The sequence below is a fragment of the Physeter macrocephalus genome, chromosome 1 (assembly GCF_002837175.3).
Source record: "Physeter macrocephalus isolate SW-GA chromosome 1, ASM283717v5, whole genome shotgun sequence".
Classification (NCBI taxonomy): Eukaryota; Metazoa; Chordata; class Mammalia; order Artiodactyla; family Physeteridae; genus Physeter; species Physeter macrocephalus.
In genome coordinates this window covers 79,402,373-79,424,451 of record NC_041214.2, presented here as the reverse complement: position 1 = coordinate 79,424,451, position 22,079 = coordinate 79,402,373, and the positions used below count along the sequence as shown (strand labels likewise).

The following is a 22,079-nucleotide window of genomic DNA, read 5'->3' as shown; positions in this document are numbered from 1 at the left end:
CTCCTCCTCAACCGCCCTAGCGGGTCAGGGCTCGCGGAGCCCTCCCCGGCCCCATCCGCTGAGCAGGCGGGTCCTCCGCCCCAGCCTCTCCTACAGACGGCCGCTCTCAAGTTCCCTTGCGCCGCAGCCTCTAGTCGGAGGGCTACGTCGGGACAGGATGGAGCTTTATTTACACCTCCGGACCCATTCCCATCCAGCCCCAGCATCCCCGAAAGTCCGCGTGTCTCATCAGCTTAAACACCACAGAATAGGAAGATACGGCTCCCTTAAGGCGGGGCGCGCGCAGCGGACCGGAAGTGACGTTTGACGTGCGGCGTGTTCCCGCCCTGCCCTTCACCGCTGTTCGGTGGCGGGAATTCGGGCTGCTTGCTGACGGCGGCTACCGTAAGGGTTTCCGCCCCCCCTTCTGGCGGCTCGGGGCTTCCTGGGCCTGAGAGTCTCCGCTTGGAGAACGCGGCTAAGACTTCGCGACCACCTCGCCCTTTCCCTACGGCGGAAACCTCAGGAACGAGCCGGTGGCGTCCTAGCTCTCAAGACGAACGGCTAAAAGGCCCAGGCCGTGCTCGGGGACACACGCGGGGAGCTGGGGAGAACAGGTGACCAGCCGGAGAAATTGCGAGGGCTGCCTTCGCTTTTCTCTACTCCTGTGCCCTCTATGCCCCTGTGATGTCTTCCATCTCTTGCGCACTCCTTGGTCTATGGGTGGCTCAATCCAGCATCTTTCAGAGCCCTGCTTTGGGCGGTATTACTGTTTGGCAGCCTGTGGCAGGGATTGAGTAATCCAATAACGTTAAAAACCTTAGTTGTTTACAGATGTTAACAATTTATTTTATTTATTGATTATACCCATATGCCAAGCACGGAGCTGTGTGTTTGCACTATTCTTTTATTTGACCCAGTTGCCTTATGAAATGGGCCTTAGCTTCTTTTACAGAAGGCGAAACTGAGTATGATAAGTGGTAATTTAGTCACCAAATCTTATGGAGCATCTATCCTGTACCAGGCACTGGAGACACAGCAGTGAAAAAAATAGAATTGCCATTAATGCTGGGGATTTTCAGACAAACTATCCCTAAAAACAGCCTTTTGCTGCCTGGGAGAACGTTTACCTGAATGTTAATAGTGCTTATCTTCTGGGTGAGATTTTGAATTTTTAAAACTCCTCATGCTTTTCCGAATTGTTTTGGTTTCTTCAAATGAGCATCCTATGAGAAAAACAGCTGTTTCCATTTTAACAGTGTCTCACCACCCCCCACCCCGCCTTCCCCTCCCCACAAAAGCTTCTGTCTGAAGGCAGGCACGGGCTCTGCCCATAAAATAGGCTCTCCAGTGGCGCTTTAGGCCCAAGAGAAGTGGAGGTTCTCATTTTTGGTCCTAGTACTCCTAATTGCTGAGTCCATTCCAGGGTCTGAGCTAGAGTTAGGCCCATGACTGAAGAGACTGTTGAGACCCATGTACAGTTTGGCCATTAATGCCATCATATTTATCAAAAAGTTTGTTAAATTTATAGAACTTTGTTCTATAAGTCCCTCACTATAAGTAGATTTTAAAAAAATATTTATTTATAGATTTTGGCTGTGCCGGGTCTTAGTTGCAGCACGCAGGATCTTCGTTGCAGCACACAGGATCTTTAGCTTGTGGCATGCATGTGGGATCGAATTCCCCGACCAGGGTTGGAACCCGGGCCCCCTGCATTGGGAGCTCGGAGTCTCACCCACTGTGCCACCAGGGAAGTCCCTATAAGTAGATTTTAAGTTCCTTCATCACTTTGGCCTCTTCTATGTCCCTGTAGTCCTCAGTAGAATGCATTCAAAGGATGCTAGGTCATGGGGTGATGTCCTTCATTTAATATTTTTTGAATGTCTTTGCACAAGGTTAAGTGTGCTTTCAGGCTGTACTTCCTCATGATGGTTTCAAAAGAGCTTTTCCTTTTCTGTCTTGCACCTGGTCAGGGTGAAGTAACCATGCAGGCATTTCTAAAAGGCACATCTATCAGCAGTAAACCACCATTGACTAAGGATCGAGGAGTAGCTGCCACTGCCAGAAGTAGTGGAGAGAGCAAGAAAGCCAAACCTGTTCCGTGGGTGGAAAAATAGTAAGAACGCTTTTGTTTTTGTTGAAATAGTTAATAAATTATCTCTCTGACCAGTTTTGATCACTTTTTTTTTTTTTAATTTAAGAGGAGGATGATTTGCCTTGTTTAAATGTTGCCTTACAAGTCACCCAATTTTATGGGCTTCCCTGGTGGCGCAGTGGTTGAGAGTCCGCCTGCTGATGCAGGGGACGCGGGTTCGTGCCCCGGTCCGGGAAGATCCCACATGCCGCGGGGCGGCTGGGCCCGTGAGCCATGGCCGCTGAGCCTGCGCGTCCGGAGCCTGTGCTCCGCAACGGGAGAGGCCACAACAGTGAGAGGCCCGCCTAGCACAAAAAAAAAAAAAAAAAAAAAAGTCACCCAATTTTATAAGTCATAGAACCTTGGAACTGAAATGAACCTTGGAACTGAAATGTACCTTAGAATAATCTAGTTGAATTCACGTATTTTCTGAATGAACTACAGCCTTCTCTGTAACTCAGGTCTACGGTTTTGGGGGCTGGGATACAGCAGTGAAGAAAACAGTTTCTATAAGCTCTTAGGAGTTTGACTTAAGTCCAAATAATCTGTTCCTCTTTTCATTACTGGTAGCTGAAAATTGTTGAGTTTTTGTTTATACATTTTTAGCAAAAACAGCACCTGAAGTGGCTCTTAAATTTGTCAGCTAAGTGATATTATAACAAGTAGTCAGAACCCCTGGTGTACCCTCAGTTATTACCAAAGGATTACAGATTACTTATAAGCCAAGTAAGGCCCTCATAAGTTTTGTTTGGCACCAACAATGTTTTTAAAAATGGGAAATTTCACATAAAAGTCTAGAAACTTTTCATTAAATAAATTAGACAAGGGGAAAAATCTACATTTTCAGACTCAGGAGACTAGGCAGCACTAGATTCAAGTTCTCACCTGAAAACACTTAGATGGATGTGTGTACTACTCATTTTGGAAAGGTCATATGTTCCTCACTTCACCATAGTCCCTACCAGTGTCTCTTGTCTTACACTCGAATTCTTCACTCTTGTTATCTGCCTGGACCCTGCAGGTATTTGAATATGAAACCCTGGTTTATAATATACACTGGTTTTCCAAGATAACATTATCTGACATAAAATATCTGCCTGGCATTGGTCTGATTAGTTAGAAAAGTATAAATCAAAGAAAAACTTTTGTTTAGTTAGCTAAGCACAGAGCCTGACTTAGGGTTGGGAGTATAACTTCGTTTAACATCATTAGTTAACAATGTAAGACAAAAATTACACTCCATATTGGTTAAGCTTGTTATTTTGTTAACCATCAATGAAGGAATAGGTATGCATTTTTTGTGCAGTTAGGTGATAGGAGAAATTGGTATTAACCCATTAACAACATAGTAACATATAAGTAACTTTGTTACCTATCTTGAGGTTGCTAAATAGGTCTCCCTTTTCAGTTTAGGGGCATGTTGTCAAAACATAATATTACTTTCTAGGCAAATGTTCATTTTACATTTTGAACCAGTTGGCATTTGTGATGTTATAAAATCCTTTTGCATAGTTTTTGTAAGCACGACAGATACAAGCAATGCATCTGGAAAAGTGAAAAATTACTTCATTCCTCAGTATATATTTGCCTAAAGTAAATATAGATGGGGTTTCCACATCCAATTATGAAAGTTTCTCATTTCATTACTGATATGAGAGAGTTATCATTGGTATTTTAGCAAAAGGAGAGACTTCTGTCGCTACTATAATACACTGAATAACTTCTCTCTCTCTTTTCTTTTCCTCCAGTCGCCCAAAATACGTGGATGAAGTTGCTTTCCAGGAAGAAGTGGTTGCAGTGCTAAAAAAGTCTTTAGAAGGAGCTGATGTGAGTAGCAGATGCTGTCTAAAGTCATTGGGAGATTTAAGACTTAATTTATTCACCCTCTTCCTTCCTTTATAGACTCCAGACCCCTTTAAATACTATCCTGTATATACAGTAGGCCCTTGATTACTATTTGTACAATGGATGATTAGTTCAACAAATATTTGTTGAGCATCTCCTTTTCTGTCCTATGGCATTGTTACATAGTACTTAAGTGGAGATCATTGATCAAGACAGGCTAGGTCCCTTTGCTCGTGAGCTTTTATTTTGGTGGGGAGAGACACAGAAGAATAAACATGTAAGCAAAATAAATATGAGAATTATAGATAATGATAGGCACTATAAGGGAGAGTCAAAGATTCTTTGACCGTATGATTGCTCACCTAATTTTAGGATTTGGTTTGAACTACAATACAAAAAAAATTGAGTCTTTAGTTCTGCTTATGGCATCATGTCCCCTGCTGTGATATGTGGGATAAAATGTCCTTGAGTGACTTGCATTTTAGATTAATTCAGAGACAAACCATATGAAGAATTAGCAATTTAAAATTGTATGTGATCAAGTGTGTTAAGAGCTTAGTGGAGGAAGGGAAACAGCTGCAGGTGAAAGTGGGATGTGGTTTTTACTTTATTCCCAAGATTTTCTTCCTTCCTCTCAACCTGGCTGCTTTGAATTAGAGGTTCTTTGGTTTTTGCTGCCATTGGTGTCTTCCTGGAATTACACTGCAACAGTATATATTTTGAAAGTTATATTTATAAAACTGTTGAAAATCTTTTTCTTTACCAGTATTTGTTTTGATTTGATCCAAATATCTTTAGCTTTTAATTTTATAATAGTATACAATTTACATTGCATGGCAATATTTACACAGATTGCAGGACATGATGTATTTTAATTGCTGGGATTCTCAACTCTTTAGGCAAATGTAGTGGGATTATGATCCAGTTCTTTATACCATCTAATTTATGAGGCTGAACTAAGAACTTTCTTCTTTATCCACTTGTTTAATGATTTGTTTCTTTTCAGACTTAAGTTTTCTGAAACTTAAAGTTGAAGTAATTTTTTTAACTCTAAAGAGTAAAGGAAAAAATTCATTCCTTCATTTATATTAAAGGGTTTTACAGTAGAATTATAAGAGATTTTTCAGAAATCAATTTTTAGAACTCCATGTACAGTTCTTGAATGCATATATATATATATATATATATATATATATATATCAGACTTACATAATGTAGGGTTTAGTAATTTAACCATGTTTTAAAGAATTTAAATTATTGTAATAGTTGACTGGATGAATCATTACAACTACTGAGGTAGTTGGATCAAAATAACAGTTACAGCCTTAAAAATGAAGAAACCTAGAAGGTTTTGCTTTTGCTTTTGTTTTTAAATAGTGAATCTCATAGTTTGTATCTTAAGCTGTATGTTACCAGTGTAACAGTAATAGTCTTTTAACTAATATTTATATGTTGGTTTATTTACTTGGTGTATACTGAGTACTGTGGGAGATGCTGAGAATATAGATGTGAATAGAACAAAGAAGGTTCTTGACCTTCTCAAGCTTCTCATATAGTGAGGTGAATGGGTATTTTACAATTAAACCCAACAGTTACATAAATAACAATAAATAATTGCAAATTACATCAAGTGCAACAAATACCAGTGAGAGAATAACAGAGGAGACCCTCTTTAGATTGGGTGGTCAGGGAAGGCTTCTGACTTGTAATGCAGTAGGAGTTGCCAAACAGAAGAATGGAGTCAGACCCCAGCTCATGGGGGACAGCATACGTGCAGGCAAGAAAGTGCTTAGCTGTTGGAGGTCATTGTAAGTTGGAACCTAGAAAGTGAGAGAGGTGGTGAGCAGATCATGGACATCCTTGTAGGTTATGGTAAGCAGGGTGATTTTTTTTGTCTGTTTTGTTTTTCTAAGTGGAGTATGAATACAGTGAATAGCTTTAAGTAGCAAGCAGAGTGGCATCTGATTTGGGTGAAGAATGAATGGATGGGAAGGCGAGAGTGGAAGCAAATAAACCATACTGCTTAGTTTCCCATGTGCAGTGATTTCCGTACATGAAAGAAATGTATAGTTTCACAGAGAAAGACAAATATATATCACTTATATTCGGAATCTAGAAGAAAATGATACAAATGAACTTATTTACAAAACAGAAACAGACTCACAGAATTAGTGAACAAACTTAATGGTTACCAGGGGGGAAGCATTGGTGGGGGGATAGATTGGGAGTTTAGGGTTGATATGTACACATTGCTATATTTAAAATAGATAACCAACAAGGACCTGCTGTATAGCATAGGGAACTCTGCTCAATACTCTGTAATAACCGAAATGGGAAAAGAATTTGAAAAAGAATAGATATATGTATAACTGAATCACTCTGCTGTACACCTGAAACTAACACAACATTGTAAATCACCTGTACTCCAATATGAAATAAAATTAAAAGAAAAAAAGAATGTACAGTTTCATAACAGTGCTCATTAGAATTTAGTACATTTGTTAATCTGTACCACAGATCAGTTGCCTATTTGATAGGCGCCAAGCCAGCTAGACTTAAGGTATAAAAGAATATAACTAGTTATTTAATCTTATCCTGTCTTCCACTGATGAAATCTTCCTGATACATGCGGGTATCCCTACAGGCAGGGTATGTAATCATGATGTGGACCACGGCCTGGCACTTAAAAGATGCTTGGTTTTTTTAATATTTCTGTTCTTGGAACTTTAGCTCATCCAAAGCCCCAGTATGCCATTTTCATTCCTTTTTCCTCAGTATTGGCCAAATCCAATTTGGTCTGTGTCCCTTTTGAAGCAACTGACATCTTTATAAAATATAAAATCTTGCCCAGTCCTGAGCCTAGGTGTGGGATAGGGAACTGACAGAAGCCTAGTATTCCCTTCAGAAATAAGAGGTTTTTAATTCCAGCTTTGAAAATCCCACCTAAGTATTAGATTAGGTGTAGAACAATCATAAATGTTGATTCAGCTTAAGATATTAGAAAGACCTCTTAGGGAAAAATGATAGTGTTTGTGAAAAAGCAGGATTTAGTACTGTTATTACTATGATACCAGTTATATTAAGAAATCCTTGTATTCAGATATATATGCCCTATTAGGGAAGTCATCGCACTGTTCCATAGACATTTTCAGTCACTTTCACCTATTTGTGCCAGAATACAATTTTTTAAAAAATAAAATTTAACTTCTACAGCTCCCTAATCTCTTGTTTTACGGGCCACCTGGAACTGGAAAAACATCCACTATTTTGGCAGCAGCTAGGGAACTCTTTGGGTAAGTTGAAATCTCTCTCTCTCTCTCTTTTTTAAAGACTTGACACTAAGAATCTCTGGTACTGCTTTTCATTCTCTAAAACTTTGCATTTGGTTTTTCTGTGAGGTTGTTGGTTTATTTTTGTTCTGAATTTTTTAATAATCTAGCTGGCCCATTTCCAGTTCATCCCCTCCAATAAATTAGCTTGCCTGTATCTTTTGTAACCTTTATTCTGAACCTTGTTCAAATGTTTGAATGTACTACAAGGAGCCTTGTGATTTTTTTCATCACTTTAATTCTTTCATTATGATTTTGGAAACCAGAAGACCCTATCTCCAGTCATACTGGTAGTTTCATGACTTTTAATGGTCGTGTTCACATCTGTCATAGAATTTGCTATTTGATGCTACTGACGCGCACCACTCCTTCTTGAGTTCCTTCCTGCTCTGGACTTGCCAGGGCCTGCCTCTGGAGTGTCTGGGCCAGCTCCTTGCCCTCAAGTATCCCGAGTATAAGCAGAGTGTGTGGTAGTTGAGGCAGTATGATTCCAGGTACAGCAGAAAATCTCTATGAGCCACCTTCTTAGTCAGTCGTAGACTGACTGTCTCGGCTTAGCCAACTGTTGTAGTAGAGCAGCCCTTTACCTAAGGTTAAAAGATACGTATCAGCCATGTCTGATATCTATGCAACATGCACCAACATAACACAGCCTATCTTCAATTAATCCAGAATTTTAATATCAGGCATATGGCCTAAGGGTAGGTACATCTGAAATCTTACACATGAAGATAATTAGATGCCTCTGAAACCACCAAATATATAAGGATAATCAGTTCTGTTGAAATGTGAAGGAGGACAAAAGGGGAAGCTGCTCTGAACCGAGGATTTTATTTGACAGCAACTTTCATTTTCCCAAGGAAATTTTAAGAGAGCTTTTTTGATTATTCTACAACTCCATCAGTTAGATCCAGTCTGAATCATCCTTAGCGAGGTAGTCATCATGAAACTGTTAAGTATAGTTTATTATTAGTTGTTCTCAGTAGGTTAGTCCAAATTATAAAACTTATAAAATATTTTTTTAAAATAGTGTTTGTCTTGATAGACCTAAAAGGACTTAACTATAAATTCCACATTTAATAGTATATGTGGTTTTAAAATAGAAAATGCATGCATAGAGCTTTCTAGATGTTTATGCCCATAGAAAAATGCATAGGATATCATGCTATGTAGGAAAAATAAAGATGAAATCCCAACTCTTGTTTTTTTTTCTATTAAAAAAATATACACACATATATAGAAAAATAACTAGAAGGAAGTCTTCAAAACAGGGTTTGGCAGTGTGTGCCAGGTATTTTCATTTTCTTTTGAGTTCTCAGATTTTCCTACAGAGTTACTTTTAATAATTTTTTTAAAAAAACTCACTTAAAAATTAACTATTCATTTCTGATCCAGTAATTTTCCTTATAGCAAACTACTTTATGGAAATAATTCAAAATATGCTACATTGGGCTTCCCTGGTGGCGCAGTAGTTGAGAATCTGCCTGCCAATGCAGGGGGACACGGGTTCGAGCCCTGGTCTGGGAAGATCCCACATGCCGCAGAGCAACTAGGCCCGTGAGCCACAACTACTGAGCCTGCGCGTCTGGAGCCTGTGCTCTGCAACAAGAGAGGCCGCGATAGTGAGAGGCCTGCGCACCACGATGAAGAGTGGCCCCTGCTTGCCACAACTAGAGAAAGCCCTCGCACAGAAGCGAAGATCCAACACAGCCAAAAATAAATAAATAAATATTTTTTAAAAAATATGCTACATTGCAGCATTATTTAAAATTGTAACGTATTTAAAACTAAATGTCTAACAACAGAAGGATGTTAAGTAAATTAAATAATGGTGCAGTCTTAGGTTAGAAAGTCATATAGCTATTGAAATGGTTTTTACAGTGTTTATCATGACATGACAAGATGCTTATGATACAGTCCAAAGTAGAAAATTGATTTAAAATTTAGTACATTATATGATATCTACCTATTTTTTTTAATGCAGCATGGAAAAAAGCCAGAATGTTAACTGTATGCCTTTGCAAAGGAGAAAATACAGAATGAATTGTATACCTTCTATTCATATTGTTTACTAGGTGTATTTTAAACTACTGAAAAATGTACAAATGTTAAAATATGGTTTAAACCTGGGTTACTTATATGCTCTATGATGTTTCATAATTTTTTTTCATTTTGACATAGGCCTGAACTTTTTCGATTAAGAGTTCTTGAGTTAAATGCATCTGATGAACGTGGAATACAAGTAGTTAGAGAGAAAGTGAAGAATTTTGCCCAATTAACTGTGACAGGAAGCCGTTCAGAGTAAGTAAGCTCACCTTCCCTTCTCTATACCATGTCATTGTATTTGTTTAAAAAACATGTTTCTGCCAGATTTTCAACTTCTTTTTCATGTTAGATTGTATTTTTATCTAAATTATTTAAACCTAGAAATGACCTTTCCATTATAGTAACTAATTTTAAGTTGTTTAGCTGTCAAGGGTTTTTAATCGATATTTGTCTAAGGAGTATTTATTAATCAAATGTGATGGTTTGGTCGTACACTCATAATAAAAATCCTGATTTTTGCTATTATGTTATTTTTTTTAAAGTCCTATCATATATCTTAAGCTTCAGTGTATATTTCATAGTTGGTGACAATGTAAAACCTTGTCCAAACTGGGACACTTTGAGTGAAAAAGGAGTTGTTACTAATAATAATTCAATAGGGATGTTCACGCAACTGTGTATACTCCTTAGGTGGCAAAGTTCCAAGGTTAAATTTTTGATACCTGGCATATATTTAAATTTATATCAGAGCACACTTAGGAATTTGTAGAAAGTGAATAACTCAATTTTTGATATCCACCTTGGATTGACAATGTATATAAATCACATACATGATAAGGGACTTAGATCAAGAATTAAGAACCCTTACAACTCAATAATAAAAGGACAAACCAATTTAAAAATGGGCAAAGGGTCTGAGTAGACATTACTCTAAGGAAAATACACAAATGGTCAATAAGCATATCAAAACATGCTCATCATGAGCCATTAGAGAAATGCAAATCAAACCCATGGTGAAATACCGCTTTACACCCACTGGGATGGCTGTAATAAAAAAGACAGAAAATAACAAGTATTAGCAAGGATGTGGAGAAATTGGAACCCTTATACATTGCTGGTTGGAATGTAAAATGGTGCAGCCATCTTGAAAACAGTTTGGCAGTTCCCCTATGAGTTACCATATGACCCAGCAATTCCAGTCCTAGAATATATACTGACAAGAAATGAAAACATATACACATGTACACAAATGTTCATAGCAGCATTATTCATAGTAGTCAAAACATGGAAACTGGGCTTCCCTGGTGGCGCAGTGGTTGTGCGTCCGCCTGCCGATGCAGGGGAACCGGGTTTGCGCCCCGGTCTGGGAGGATCCCACATGCCGCGGAGCGGCTGGGCCCGTGAGCCATGGCCGCTGGGCCTGCGCGTCCGGAGCCTGTGCTCCGCAAAAACATGGAAACTAACCCAATATCCATCAACTAAAGAATGGATGAATGAAACATAGTATATCCATCCATTTGCCATAGTATTTGACAATAAAAAGAAATGAAGTAATGACATACTACAACATGGATGAACCTTAAAAACGTTACATTAAGTGAAAGAAGTCAATCACAAAAGACAGTGTATTAAGTTGACAACATGTGGTTCCATTTATATGAAGTGTCCAGAATAGACAAATCTGTGGAAACAGAAAGTAGAGATTCCTGATTGCCTATGGCTGGGACAGTTGGGAGAGAAAAAAGAAATGACTCCTGAGGGTCACAGGGTTTCCTTTTGGGGTGATGAGAATGTTCTAAAATTAGATTGTGATAATGATGTGTGAATTACAACTCCTCTGTGTTTCTCTGAATCAGCGGGAAGCCATGTCCTCCTTTTAAAATTGTGATCCTGGATGAAGCAGATTCTATGACCTCAGCTGCTCAGGCAGCTTTAAGACGTACCATGGAGAAAGAGTCTAAAACTACCCGATTCTGTCTCATCTGTAACTATGTCAGTCGGTATGTGTAATGCCCTAAAGGTGGATGCTAGGCAGCCTTATTATGATAGCCCCAAATAGGGAGAGAAAGAATTTAAATGTTTCAAGGCTACATTAGTTTCTCCATCAAATCTTGATTTGTTCTTGACAAAAATGAGTTCTTCGGGGGAGTTTCTTCTTTAGACACTGACTTGTTTTTTCCAATATTTTACAGAATAATTGAACCTCTGACCTCTAGATGTTCTAAATTCCGCTTCAAACCTCTGTCAGATAAAATTCAACAGCAGCGATTACTAGACATCGCTGGTAAAGAACATATCAAAATTAGCAATGAGGTAATCACTATTATTACAATTATTGTAAATTACTAATTCCTTTGATGAATGCCTATGAAGAGGCCCTTCCTGAAAGTCAAATTTGTGTTGCTTCAATTTCTGATGCCGATTCTTCAGGCAAAGTTAAGCTAAATAAACAGAATGTCTAGGAATTACTGGTTCAGCCTTTCTGTTGCTATTAGAAGTTTATTATGTGTCAATACTTCAGAGACCCAAAGCTGAGGCAGATTTCATGTTGGATGCAAATTCTGCAACAGCCAATCTCTGCATGACAGTGTACTCCACTTGTCATTACCCATACTCCACTGCAAGGACTAATTTGGTATGATGAAATTCTGGCAGTGATAGAATGTATAGGCCCTTATTCATTGTAACAGAACTTAACTGTAATTTGAATTGTCCTTGCTGTATGTAATCAAGGCTGTCTGCGTGAATTCTGCCACTATAGAACTGACATTCCCTCAAAAATGGGAATAGATTTTGTTTTCCCCCAGTAACTCTAGGTTAAAACAGTGCTTTTCATTTTTATTAAAGTCATCCTTAATTGGCCATAACAGATTAAAGAACTTTTTTCTCTTCAGGGACTAGCTCATCTTGTTAAAGTGTCAGAAGGAGACTTAAGGAAAGCCATTACATTTCTTCAAAGTGCTACTCGATTAACAGGTGGAAAGGAGGTCACAGAAAAGGTGATCACAGACATTGCTGGGGTAAGAGCACTGGATATTCTGAAATTTTTAGTTGGCTTATAGAAAATTTTTAATTCAGATATATGTGGAATGCTTACTATGTGCTTAGTCCTTCGGGCTGCTGTAACAAATGCCACAGGCTGAGTGGCTTATAAACAAAAATATCACAGTTCCAGAGGCTGGGAATCCAAGATCAAGGTGCCCACAGATTCAGTGCCTGAGGACACACTTCCTAGTTGAGTAGACTCCTAGTTCAGGGGTGGCCTTTACCTCCCTGCACCGTCCTGTGGCAAAAAGCAGCTTTCTGAGCCTTTTATAAGGGCACTAATCCCATTCATGAGGGTTCCACTCTATCACCTGCCAAAGGTGCCACCCGCAAATACATTAGGGATTTTTAACATGAATTTTGAGGGAATATAAACATTTATACCATTCTGGGAGTATCAGAATGCTTCAGGCAGGCAGGGATGTGGCAGTTAACAAATATATCCCTGGGCTTCCCTGGTGGCGCAGTGGTTGAGAGTCCGCCTGTCGATGCAGGGCATACGGGTTCGTGCCCCAGTCTGGGAAGATCCCACATGCCGCGGAGCGGCTGGGCCCGTGAGCCGTGGCTGCTGAGCCTGCGCGTCTGGAGCCTGTGCTCTGCAGCAGGAGAGGCCACAACAGTGGGAGGCCCGTGTGCTCCGCAGCAGGAGAGGCCACAACAGTGGGAGGCCCGTGTACCGCAAAAAAATATATATATATATAAAGGAAAAAGGGTCATACCCAACTTATAATCAAATGGTTAAAGGAATTCTCTTGTGCCACACCCTTGTCTTCAGATTTCATTTTGTATTGTAATGAAACATCAATCAATCTCTACATTTTGCTAGTGGCATCTTTTCCAGGTTTGTTTCAGGTCCAGTAGCTTTCTCCATCACCTATCTGGAGACCAGATGAGCATAAGGCTTAAAGCTGACCCTTTTTCAGTTCTTTGCCCTCCCAACTCCTTATGTATGGATTCAGTATCAGGTAACAGTTCCACGCTTGAAGTGGCACATGTCCTGTAGCACAGAACACCAGAGTTTGCACAGGCTTGGCAGAGAAACAAGTCAACCGTCTTTACCCAGAAACTTTATTTTTAATTAATAAATTCTTTGATTGTTTATTTTAGGTAATACCAGCTGAAACAATTGATGGAGTATTTGCTGCATGTCAGAGTGGCTCTTTTGACAAACTAGAAGCTGTGGTAAAGGTAAAGACACTTTACTAACCTGGGGGGGAGGAATGGAAATCATACTAAAATCATTCTCTTTTCTGCTACAGGACTTAATAGATGACGGTCATGCAGCAACTCAGCTTATAAATCAACTTCATGATGGGGTTGTAGAAAATGATAACCTTTCTGATAAACAGAAGTCTGTTATTACAGAAAAACTTGCTGTAAGTAGGCATCTTCTCATTTCACCACAGCATACACCTGAAAGGGAACTTACTAATCTTTCATTTTCTTGTAGGAAGTTGATAAATGCTTAGCAGATGGTGCTGATGAACATCTACAGCTGATCAGCCTCTGCGCAACTGTCATGCAGCAGTTAACTCAGAATTGTTAAAACATATTCAGTATGTATTTTTGTGAACAATTAAAATAAAATGACTAAAGCACCTTTAAAGTGAATATACAATTTATTTAACATTCAAACTTCATTAAGACATGTGCAATATGGCAATTTTACTGGGGTAAACGTTTAACCCTATCTAGGATGATTGCTTGCTGGGGCTTAGCAACAGGGTCCAGTTCACACTTAGCACTAATTAAATACTTTATTGAATAAATATAATACCAAACAAAATGCATCCAAATGCTTTCTAAAAAAATCAATTTTAAAGGCCTTTCTATTCAGGCTAATGACAAACACAATAAAGGTAGATATGCTAGTTTAACATAATTGGCTGATTTTATACAGCACTTATATCTTTTAGTCCACAAGTATATTATTAAATGATAGAGAACATCTAATACAACCATTTCTACAGAACTAGGAAATAAATTTCTAAGAAAGAAAGATTTTACAGACCCCATCTTTTATACCCACCCCAACAGTCTAACTCTAAAGAGGATAAAGCCAACGACTTTCCTCACAAGAGCTCACGACTAATGTCGCTTTGCTATCAAAATCTGTATTTCTGATCCGTTATGAGCATTGAGACAAGATTCAAATATTCCCAAAGAAAGAAGCACAATGCACGTTGTGATCGCCTATTCAGCAACAGCGAGCACTGCATTCCAAACTATCTCATCCCAGGAATTAAATAAGGTCAGCCACATTCATTGGCATTTCCTCCACTGTAGTATTGTAGAAAGTCTCAATGTCACGAAGAATCCTCTTGTCTTCTTCAGTAACAAAGTTTATAGCCACACCTTTCCTCCCAAATCGACCCCCTCTGCCAATTCTGTGTAAGAAAAAGAAATCAGCAATTAGAATATACTACTTCACATGCTGTATGAACTACTGAACATGATGATCCACTTGTTAACCATCAGCTGCTGTTTACTTATCAAGGTTATAGTTCGTGCTTCTAATTGGAGCACTAGCTGCTAATCAATATCTAGAGAAAAAAATCTTCCTTTGCAGTTAGTGCCAAAAGGATTCAAGGGCTTGTCTGGCTGCAAAATGAGATTTTATCAAGTATCTTGAGCATTATTATTATTATTATTTTTTTTTTTTAAAGCAGATGACAGTATTGTGTTTGGGGTAGTGAATTTAAAGCCCATACCAAAGTGGGCCAGCCAAGAGCAGATGTCAGCCTGGGACAGATGTAAAACACCAGGGATAAAACAAAAAGAACAGTTATGTAATCCATTTCGACGCACTTCTGGAACTGTAAACTGCAAATACAAATGCTGCAAGGTTAACTATTGTCTACTAAAACAACTTTTTCCAGTGGGAAAACAAGTATTTGGTATGGTGACCCAAACTTATCACTGCTTTTTTGCTCAGTTTCACACGTTATAACAAATTACTCAAACGTGTTTACCTCCAAAAACAGCTTTCTAACCTTCCTGATAGAAACCAGACAATACAAACCACCTAATAGGCTAGTATACAAAATGCCTTGGCTGGAGCATCTTAAAATATCAAATAATCATGACAAAAGAAAAACAAATATAAATACCGACTCGCTCTTTATTCAAACAGTGTGCTGTTTCGCTTATGATTCCACGTCCTAAATTACGTCAACGCCGTTTCTGAGCGCCATCTCGTCATCAACTGCTGCTATCGACCCCTGTATTTTTTAAAAAGTCTTTTTTTACATCATATAACAAAGTACAATTCAATTTATTTAGGGATAAAGCCACTATAACTAAACCAGGGACTGCTCAAATTGCTACCAGATGACACCAAGAAAATCCCAACTATAGAGGAATCACCAAGAAAGCGCATGGACACGGACACGAGCATCACTAAAAAATACAGCTCAAAAATAAGCTAAGACCAACCGATCTAAAACAACCTTATCTGTATGTATAGAGTCCACAATTTGGGCAACATTCACAACTGTTTTCCCACTGTGTATGACCAATCTTCCCAAGTACAATTTTAATTACACCCTACCAAGTTACTATGTCATATTACTCAATTCCCTGATTTGAGGTTACCTTTCAGACAAATCAGTCAGTAGAAAAGCAAAATATGAATTTTACCAGTACAGTAAAGTCAAGATGCCATCTACTTACCTGTGAATATAGTTTTCACGATTGGTAGGTAGATCATAGTTTATAACCAATGACACTTGTTGCACATCAATCCCACGAGCCTGAAATACAATGACAACGATGTTCTAATTGAAAAACTAGACACCTATGTAATGTAGGCCACAAAATAGTAATGAACTATACTAAGTGGTATAGCTCACTGTGGAGTGTGGTCTTTTCTTTATTCTCCCAAATAGCCCAAAATTGGTAAAGGTTATTAAAAAACCTTCCCCCCAAACAAACTTTTGGTGAATTAAGAAAAGCAGTGAGAGACTTACCAACAAGTCAGTAGTGATCAGAACACGGCTTGACCCTGATCGGAATTCCCTCATGATAACATCTCTTTCCTTCTGGTCCATGTCACCATGCTGCAAAGGAACAAACCTATTAATTCAAGAATCACCTATCAAATCAACATTTAATTTTATCAACATGTATGAGACCAAGCGTCCCTGGCTGCTACAGGGGTACAGCAGACAGGTATAGTTACGAAACAACTTTATTTTGAGCAGGGGGAACGACAACACAGCACTTAGCAGCTATATTGTAGTCTAAATCCTGCTTTAATGAAGGTAGACTTCAGTTACCATTACTAGGTTAGAATACTTCTTACCAGAGCAGAAACTGTGAAATCCCTGGCATGCATTTTCTCAGTGAGCCAGTCCACCTTACGCCTTGTATTGAGAAAAATAACAGCCTGTGTAATCGTCAGTGTCTCGTACAAATCACAAAGTGTATCCAACTTCCATTCCTACAGTATTTCAAAGAGAAAGTTAACAGTAATTAACATGATTGTTTCCAACTTACATTCATTAGAAACTCATTATTAGATTGCTCTAAAGACATATTGCACCAAATCTTAAGACAAAGGACATTGGACATTAAGAAAGAGGTCCACCCCAGTCTTTTACAACCTAGTGCAGTTACTCTTCTTCTTGTGTGTACTCTGCTAGCATTATTACAAAAACCAAGATGTGATCCTAGTTTCTGTAATTTTAGCACAGTGCTTATTCAAGAAGGTAAAAAAAAAAAAAAAAAAAACCTGGCTACATTTTTATGTTTGACAATTAGACAAATTACCTCTCTTTCAACATTAATATAAAACTGTTTAATTCCTTCAAGGGTCAATTCTTCCTTTTTCACCAGAATGCGAATGGGATCTCTCATGAATTTTTTGGTCACTTCCAACACATCCGTTGGCATTGTGGCAGAAAGCAACACCACCTTAAAAAAAAAAATTGATTATGCTGTCACAGAGTTCGCACAACTTGCACAATACTCGAGGAAAAAAAATCTTTGAGACCAAGCGTCTCTGTCTGAGCATGGAATTGTGAGTTATGCATCAGTTGCTTTTGCTTTAAGCAGGGGGAGCGACAGTAGAACACTTCAGTTGTTTTGTAATAATACCCGCATTAAACCTAACCTCCAGCTATTTTAAGAGTGGGAGTGAAATAAAGCTCACCTGAATACTTGTATTTAATTTTTGGAAAATCTCATAGATTTGATCCTTAAACCCTCGGCTCAGCATTTCATCTGCTTCATCCAAAACAAACATTTTGATCCATTTTGGAGCTGTTTAAAATAAAGTCATACTATCATCTCTAGGTTCTCAGGCATGCTATTTACTTTATTTATAACAGTAAAACCAAACTATACTCGACAGCAATACTTACAAAGGTATCTTCTGTTTAACATATCAAACACTCTCCCTGGTGTACCAACAACAATATGTGGTGCTTCAGCCTGAAGTTTTTGCATTTCATTTCGAACATTGGTTCCACCAATGCAGGCATGACAAGTTGCTCCCATATAGTCTCCAAGTGCCAGAATTACCTTTTGGATCTGAAAGCCAAAAGCCTCAATTATTATCCAGCAGAATTACTGGTTCTGTGACTTAACTTCCAAAGCATAATGGCAAATATCTGGTCTACAAACAACTTTAATGCATGCAGAGCACTTAACTACTTCCGAGGTTAAAATGCAGACCAATCTAAATGCCTCAAGATAAATTTCCCTGAAAACATCTTGTGCCTTGTCAAACTTGAGATTCTGTTGCCCCAGGTACCAGCTACGTAACTAAAAACATTTCCTACTGTTATTCTTCATTGTGTAGAAAAGTGTAAACAGCGGTAAAACAATTTTTCCTGCAGCACTGCGACGTATATAATCTTGGCTTTAATAAACCCTACAGATGTATTAGCAAGGTTTTACTTCAAACCAATATAGCAGTGAGCTCTGAAAACACAGCATGCAACAGATATATCACAAACTACTAAGACAGTCAAATAACATGTCACTGCAGTTTTCATGTTGCACAACTGCATTCAAACTTGAAAATGAGAACAGGTCTAGTCCACCCTGAACAAAAACTTCAGTTTCTCAATCTGTTACACAACCCTGCAAACCATACCTGCACACCCAGTTCCCGTTTGACTGTTTAGCTTTCAACAGAAACTCCCTGCATGCACGGACAGTTAAAAGGAGGGCTCTGTAGGACAAATTTATACTAAGCTTTAAATTCTTCACAATTGTGAAACCTGAAACCTGTACAACACGCAAGCATTTTTTGAACTACACTATCAATACCTGTTGAGCCAGTTCTCTGGTGGGGGCCAATACTAGTGCTTGGGTCTCCTTGAACTCAATCTCCAACTGTTGCAGGATGGAAATAGCAAATGTGGCTGTCTTGCCAGTACCTGACTGAGCTTGAGCAATCACATCATACCCTAAAAAAAGTAGGATACACATTTACTGATCCCACATCAAACCGCCACTTCTAGTTTACACCACGTATTCCATTTGGAACATGAATTATGCCCAAATAATCAAGTGATCAGCAATGAGTATTCTCTTCATTTCAGGTCAGTCCCGAAAGATGATTGCCATCATTTCACTTTAAGGAATACAAATAGGTGCTAGTCCCCCAGAAGGTAATTTTCCCATATTAAAAAGGTGCACGTCTATGCAGAACAGGGAAATCATTTTTAAAAAGCGCCAGCGAGTTCTTTTACCTTTAATACAAGGGATAATAGCTCTCTGCTGAATAGCTGATGGCTTCTCAAAACCATAAGCATAAATGCCTCGAAGAAGAGACTCCTTTAAATTCATATCATCAAAGTTATCAACAATCTCATTCCAGTTGCTCTGAAAGTTTAAAAAAAAAAAAAAGCAATAAACGGATGAACAAATTCACCTTTCCAAAGTTCCAAATTCCACACCCACTTCTTACCTCGATGACACCATCGGGCTCCATTCCCTCTGGGCCGCCATGTTCTCTGCTGACAAAAATACTGCTGTTAGGAAAACGTCCCTTCCCCAAACCCCTGCGACTGCACATTGAGGGGGAGAGAAGCCCTTTCTCATCCGGTCGCTCTCCCCCTCACGTGTACACTTCCCAAAAGAGCAAAGGCAGCTGGTGCTGCAGAGCACACGAGGTACTGCGCGGCCGCTCAAAGGTTAGGAACCGGGGACGCCCGGAAAAGCCCCACGGACGCCGACCCTTCCCCCCAGGCCTGAGCGCCAGGCGCGCCCCTCTCGGCAGTGCACCGTCTCGCGAGAGCTCCAGGAGCCGGGCTCCGCCCCTAACAATGCGCAAGCCGTAGTGATTGACGCGGGCCTAGACCCCGCGAGGCCTCGCCAACGGTTCGCCGGGACCTCGTTGCCGGCCCAGCCCCATGCGGCCTCCGGCCGCCGCTGCCGTCCTGCCCCCACCCAACCTACTGCCTAGCGCTCCCAAACCGCGCCGCTGGCCACGAATAAAGCTTTTGACAACCCAGTTACACCGTACGGACTGCGCCACGGCTTCCAATAAATGCCGGGCTCCGCACGGGCAGGGGAAGCGGCTGCGATTTCAAGGCGTCTTCGGGAAAACACACTCTTTCACCACCCCGTTTTCTTATCCGTCTCCCCACAATCCGGGCCCTACCTATCATGGAAGCTTCTCGAAAAACACAGGAGTACTGTACCCCAAAGCCACGCCTATGAACCCGGGGTTCCCTGCCTCCTCTCCATCTATTACAACCTCCTCCAGCGCTTTAGGACCTGTGCCACAGAGCACCACCACCACCACCGAGAAAACGGCATACCTGTTATAATCCGCGGAGCTACCAGACATGATCCGAAAAACCACTCAGTGCCCGACTGGAAAGACAGAAGGGCCGCACCACCCGTTTTTTATAGGCTTGCGGCCGGGACCCGTTTTCTGCGGAGGAATTTTCCCGTCGTTCTTCGACCAGCCACAAAATTGTGATCCTGGGGTGCTTATCTCAGAAAATATCCTAAGAAAATCGGTGGGAAAACCCAAATTTAGTTATTTGTCGATCTTACGGCGTTACTGAACATCCCAAGACCCTGGGGGGGAATGTTGGGACTCTTTGCTCTGCGGCGGAAGAATATTGCAGCAAGCGGTGGGAAGACCCGCGTTCCCCGCCCGCCCTGCTCCTACGGGGTTTCCGCGCCCCCGAAGCAGAGGCGGCCGGGCGGCCGGGCTGGACCGGGAGGCGGAAGGCTGGGGCGCGCCGGACGGTTGGCAGCTCTGGCTTTCCCGCCGGCGAGTGGGACCAGGCTCGCCGGTCCCGCAGTGCTCGGTGCCGGAGGGGCAGGCACGTCCACACTCTGCACTGGAGGGGAATCGGGCTGTTGCGCTCGTTCCCACCGCTACTTAACTTGACGGTAAAGAGCCGCCTGGCCTTTGGCCCGAGCGTTTAACATCCTTCAGACCTTGACAGTGAAACTCCTGCTACGGAAAATGTCGGCTACCCAGCAAGCCCCAGAAGATCCGGTTTACCGTCCAGCGTGCAGGGCGAGAAGAAATATGTAGTGTCCTCTGCAGGTGTCTCTGGAGTAGCCAACTCCATTCTTCTCATGTTGCCTCTGGTCTTCCCTCGCTCTCTTTTTAAAATAATGCTTATAATTTTAACAGGTGTCAGAAATGCCTGATAAAATCATTGTAAACTTTTGCTTATGTAGGGGTAATGTTCCTTGTAAGTCAAGAATTTAAATGGATGCTTCGGCCTATACAGCTCCATGCTGCTTTGGGACTACACAGGTTTTGGTTATGGTCTTTTTTTTTTTTTTTTTTAAAGGCTTTTTGCGCTTTAATTGTTTATACATAATGTTGATTTAGTGACATTGAGAGCAATACAACCCTTGCTGCTTAAATAAACCGCCTGATTCGTAAAGTTCCAGAGGTTTTCAACTGTAGCCCTAACCCAGGCTCGTTAATAAAAACCAAAAATAGTATTGTTAGTCATTTAACTTTAAAATACAGTCCTACCCACTCTGCAAGATAACACGAATACTCAAGAAAACATTTTCTCATTAATTCAGAAGGCCAACCTGAAGTCTGATAACGGGGATAAAAATGACTTAATTTTCTATATTTGTGTATTCAACATGATATCTGGTTCTAAATACTACATTTTTTTCCAAACATCATTTATTTATTTGAAAATTATCATGCTAGGAACTGTGACAAAAACTAATACCAAGATGACAAAGTGTACTTGGCCCTCAGTCTAGTGATGATGCTCCCTATCCACCCTTTATAATGTTCAAATCCAGATTTGAGGTAATGCCAGACATTTTCTGAGAATGGAGATCAGAGATCCTTGTTGGCTCATCCAAAACCTACTAAAAATCTCCTGGGATCCAGGAAACTGAAGAAAATACTAAATGAGAAAAATGGCCAACAATTTAGTCTCACTTGAGTCTACAGGGTGAAAGCAATCAACCATAGGGTGAAATCAATCAACAACATCTAATTGTTGAGTGTTTTCTTTAGGTTTAGCACTACTGTTACATGCTGTGGCGGATTTCCAGAGTCCCTTAACAGGAAATAATCAAGAGCTAAACTCTGGTTTAAGTCACAATTGTTCAAGGGGTTTCAAGGTAAGAAAGTTTCCTAATCCAAAATTCAGCAAAAATCCAGACCCACATTGCCAGCAACTCTACCATGTATTTCTAATAAATGCTGTGCTTGCCGCATTCTCAAGTGCTTACTAAATAGCATT

The 22,079-nt window shown here is 40.1% G+C and overlaps 2 protein-coding genes and 4 non-coding genes across 10 annotated transcripts; 1 reads left to right on the top strand and 5 right to left on the bottom strand.

Moving 5' to 3' along the window:
* Positions 1 to 300: 300 nt before the first annotated feature.
* Positions 301 to 13,984, top strand: RFC4 (replication factor C subunit 4). The gene is made up of 11 exons (XM_007116276.2): positions 301 to 596; positions 1,953 to 2,095; positions 3,862 to 3,940; positions 7,172 to 7,251; positions 9,469 to 9,588; positions 11,190 to 11,333; positions 11,526 to 11,646; positions 12,228 to 12,353; positions 13,486 to 13,566; positions 13,638 to 13,754; positions 13,829 to 13,984. Exons 2-11 carry the CDS (start codon positions 1,965 to 1,967, stop codon positions 13,922 to 13,924), a joined length of 1,095 nt encoding a protein of 364 aa, XP_007116338.1. The 5' UTR covers positions 301 to 596; positions 1,953 to 1,964; the 3' UTR covers positions 13,925 to 13,984.
* Positions 13,979 to 20,253, bottom strand: EIF4A2 (eukaryotic translation initiation factor 4A2). 5 transcript variants are annotated; one of them, XR_002891791.3, is made up of 12 exons: positions 20,154 to 20,253; positions 19,298 to 19,346; positions 19,080 to 19,212; positions 18,655 to 18,794; positions 17,742 to 17,910; positions 17,531 to 17,640; positions 17,149 to 17,292; positions 16,682 to 16,819; positions 16,347 to 16,436; positions 16,051 to 16,130; positions 15,493 to 15,599; positions 14,634 to 14,765 (listed from the first exon to the last, which is right to left on the bottom strand). XR_002891791.3 is itself a non-coding variant. In XM_007116273.3 (11 exons), the coding sequence occupies exons 1-11, from the start codon at positions 20,180 to 20,182 to the stop codon at positions 14,621 to 14,623; spliced, it is 1,227 nt and encodes a 408-aa protein (XP_007116335.1). In that variant the 5' UTR covers positions 20,183 to 20,251; the 3' UTR covers positions 13,979 to 14,620. The 5 variants fall into 5 exon arrangements, 3 of the variants coding, with proteins under 3 accessions (XP_007116335.1, XP_007116336.1, XP_007116337.2); XR_002891790.3 differs by having other exon boundaries at positions 14,642 to 14,765; positions 15,489 to 15,599; XM_007116273.3 differs by lacking the exon at positions 15,493 to 15,599 and having other exon boundaries at positions 13,979 to 14,765; positions 20,154 to 20,251.
* On the bottom strand, positions 16,181 to 16,320 carry LOC112065070 (small nucleolar RNA SNORA4). Its single transcript, XR_002891824.1, has one exon. It is a non-coding gene; the product is annotated as a small nucleolar RNA SNORA4 (small nucleolar RNA).
* LOC112065066 (small nucleolar RNA SNORA63) lies at positions 16,501 to 16,632 on the bottom strand. Its single transcript, XR_002891821.1, has one exon. It is a non-coding gene; the product is annotated as a small nucleolar RNA SNORA63 (small nucleolar RNA).
* On the bottom strand, positions 16,911 to 17,089 carry LOC112065077 (small nucleolar RNA SNORA81). The gene has a single exon (XR_002891830.1). It is a non-coding gene; the product is annotated as a small nucleolar RNA SNORA81 (small nucleolar RNA).
* On the bottom strand, positions 18,896 to 18,964 carry LOC112065082 (small nucleolar RNA SNORD2). The gene has a single exon (XR_002891834.1). It is a non-coding gene; the product is annotated as a small nucleolar RNA SNORD2 (small nucleolar RNA).
* Positions 20,254 to 22,079: the final 1,826 nt, after the last annotated feature.

What these genes read in the sequence shown, in the direction of transcription:
- RFC4 (XM_007116276.2), top strand. Translation starts at nt 1,965, where the DNA reads ATGCAGGCATTTCTAAAAGGCACATCTATCAGCAGTAAACCACCATTG. An exon ending in ATCTGTAACTATGTCAGTCG is followed by an intron (nt 11,334 to 11,525) that starts GTATGTGTAATG and finishes AATATTTTACAG; the next exon opens with AATAATTGAACCTCTGACCT. An exon ending in AACTAGAAGCTGTGGTAAAG is followed by an intron (nt 13,567 to 13,637) that starts GTAAAGACACTT and finishes TTTCTGCTACAG; the next exon opens with GACTTAATAGATGACGGTCA.
- EIF4A2 (XM_007116273.3), bottom strand. Translation starts at nt 20,182, where the DNA reads ATGTCTGGTAGCTCCGCGGATTATAACAG. An exon ending in CCAGAGAACTGGCTCAACAG is followed by an intron (nt 17,911 to 18,654) that starts GTATTGATAGTG and finishes TTTGGCTTTCAG; the next exon opens with ATCCAAAAGGTAATTCTGGC. An exon ending in AATTAAATACAAGTATTCAG is followed by an intron (nt 17,293 to 17,530) that starts GTGAGCTTTATT and finishes TTTTTTTTTAAG; the next exon opens with GTGGTGTTGCTTTCTGCCAC.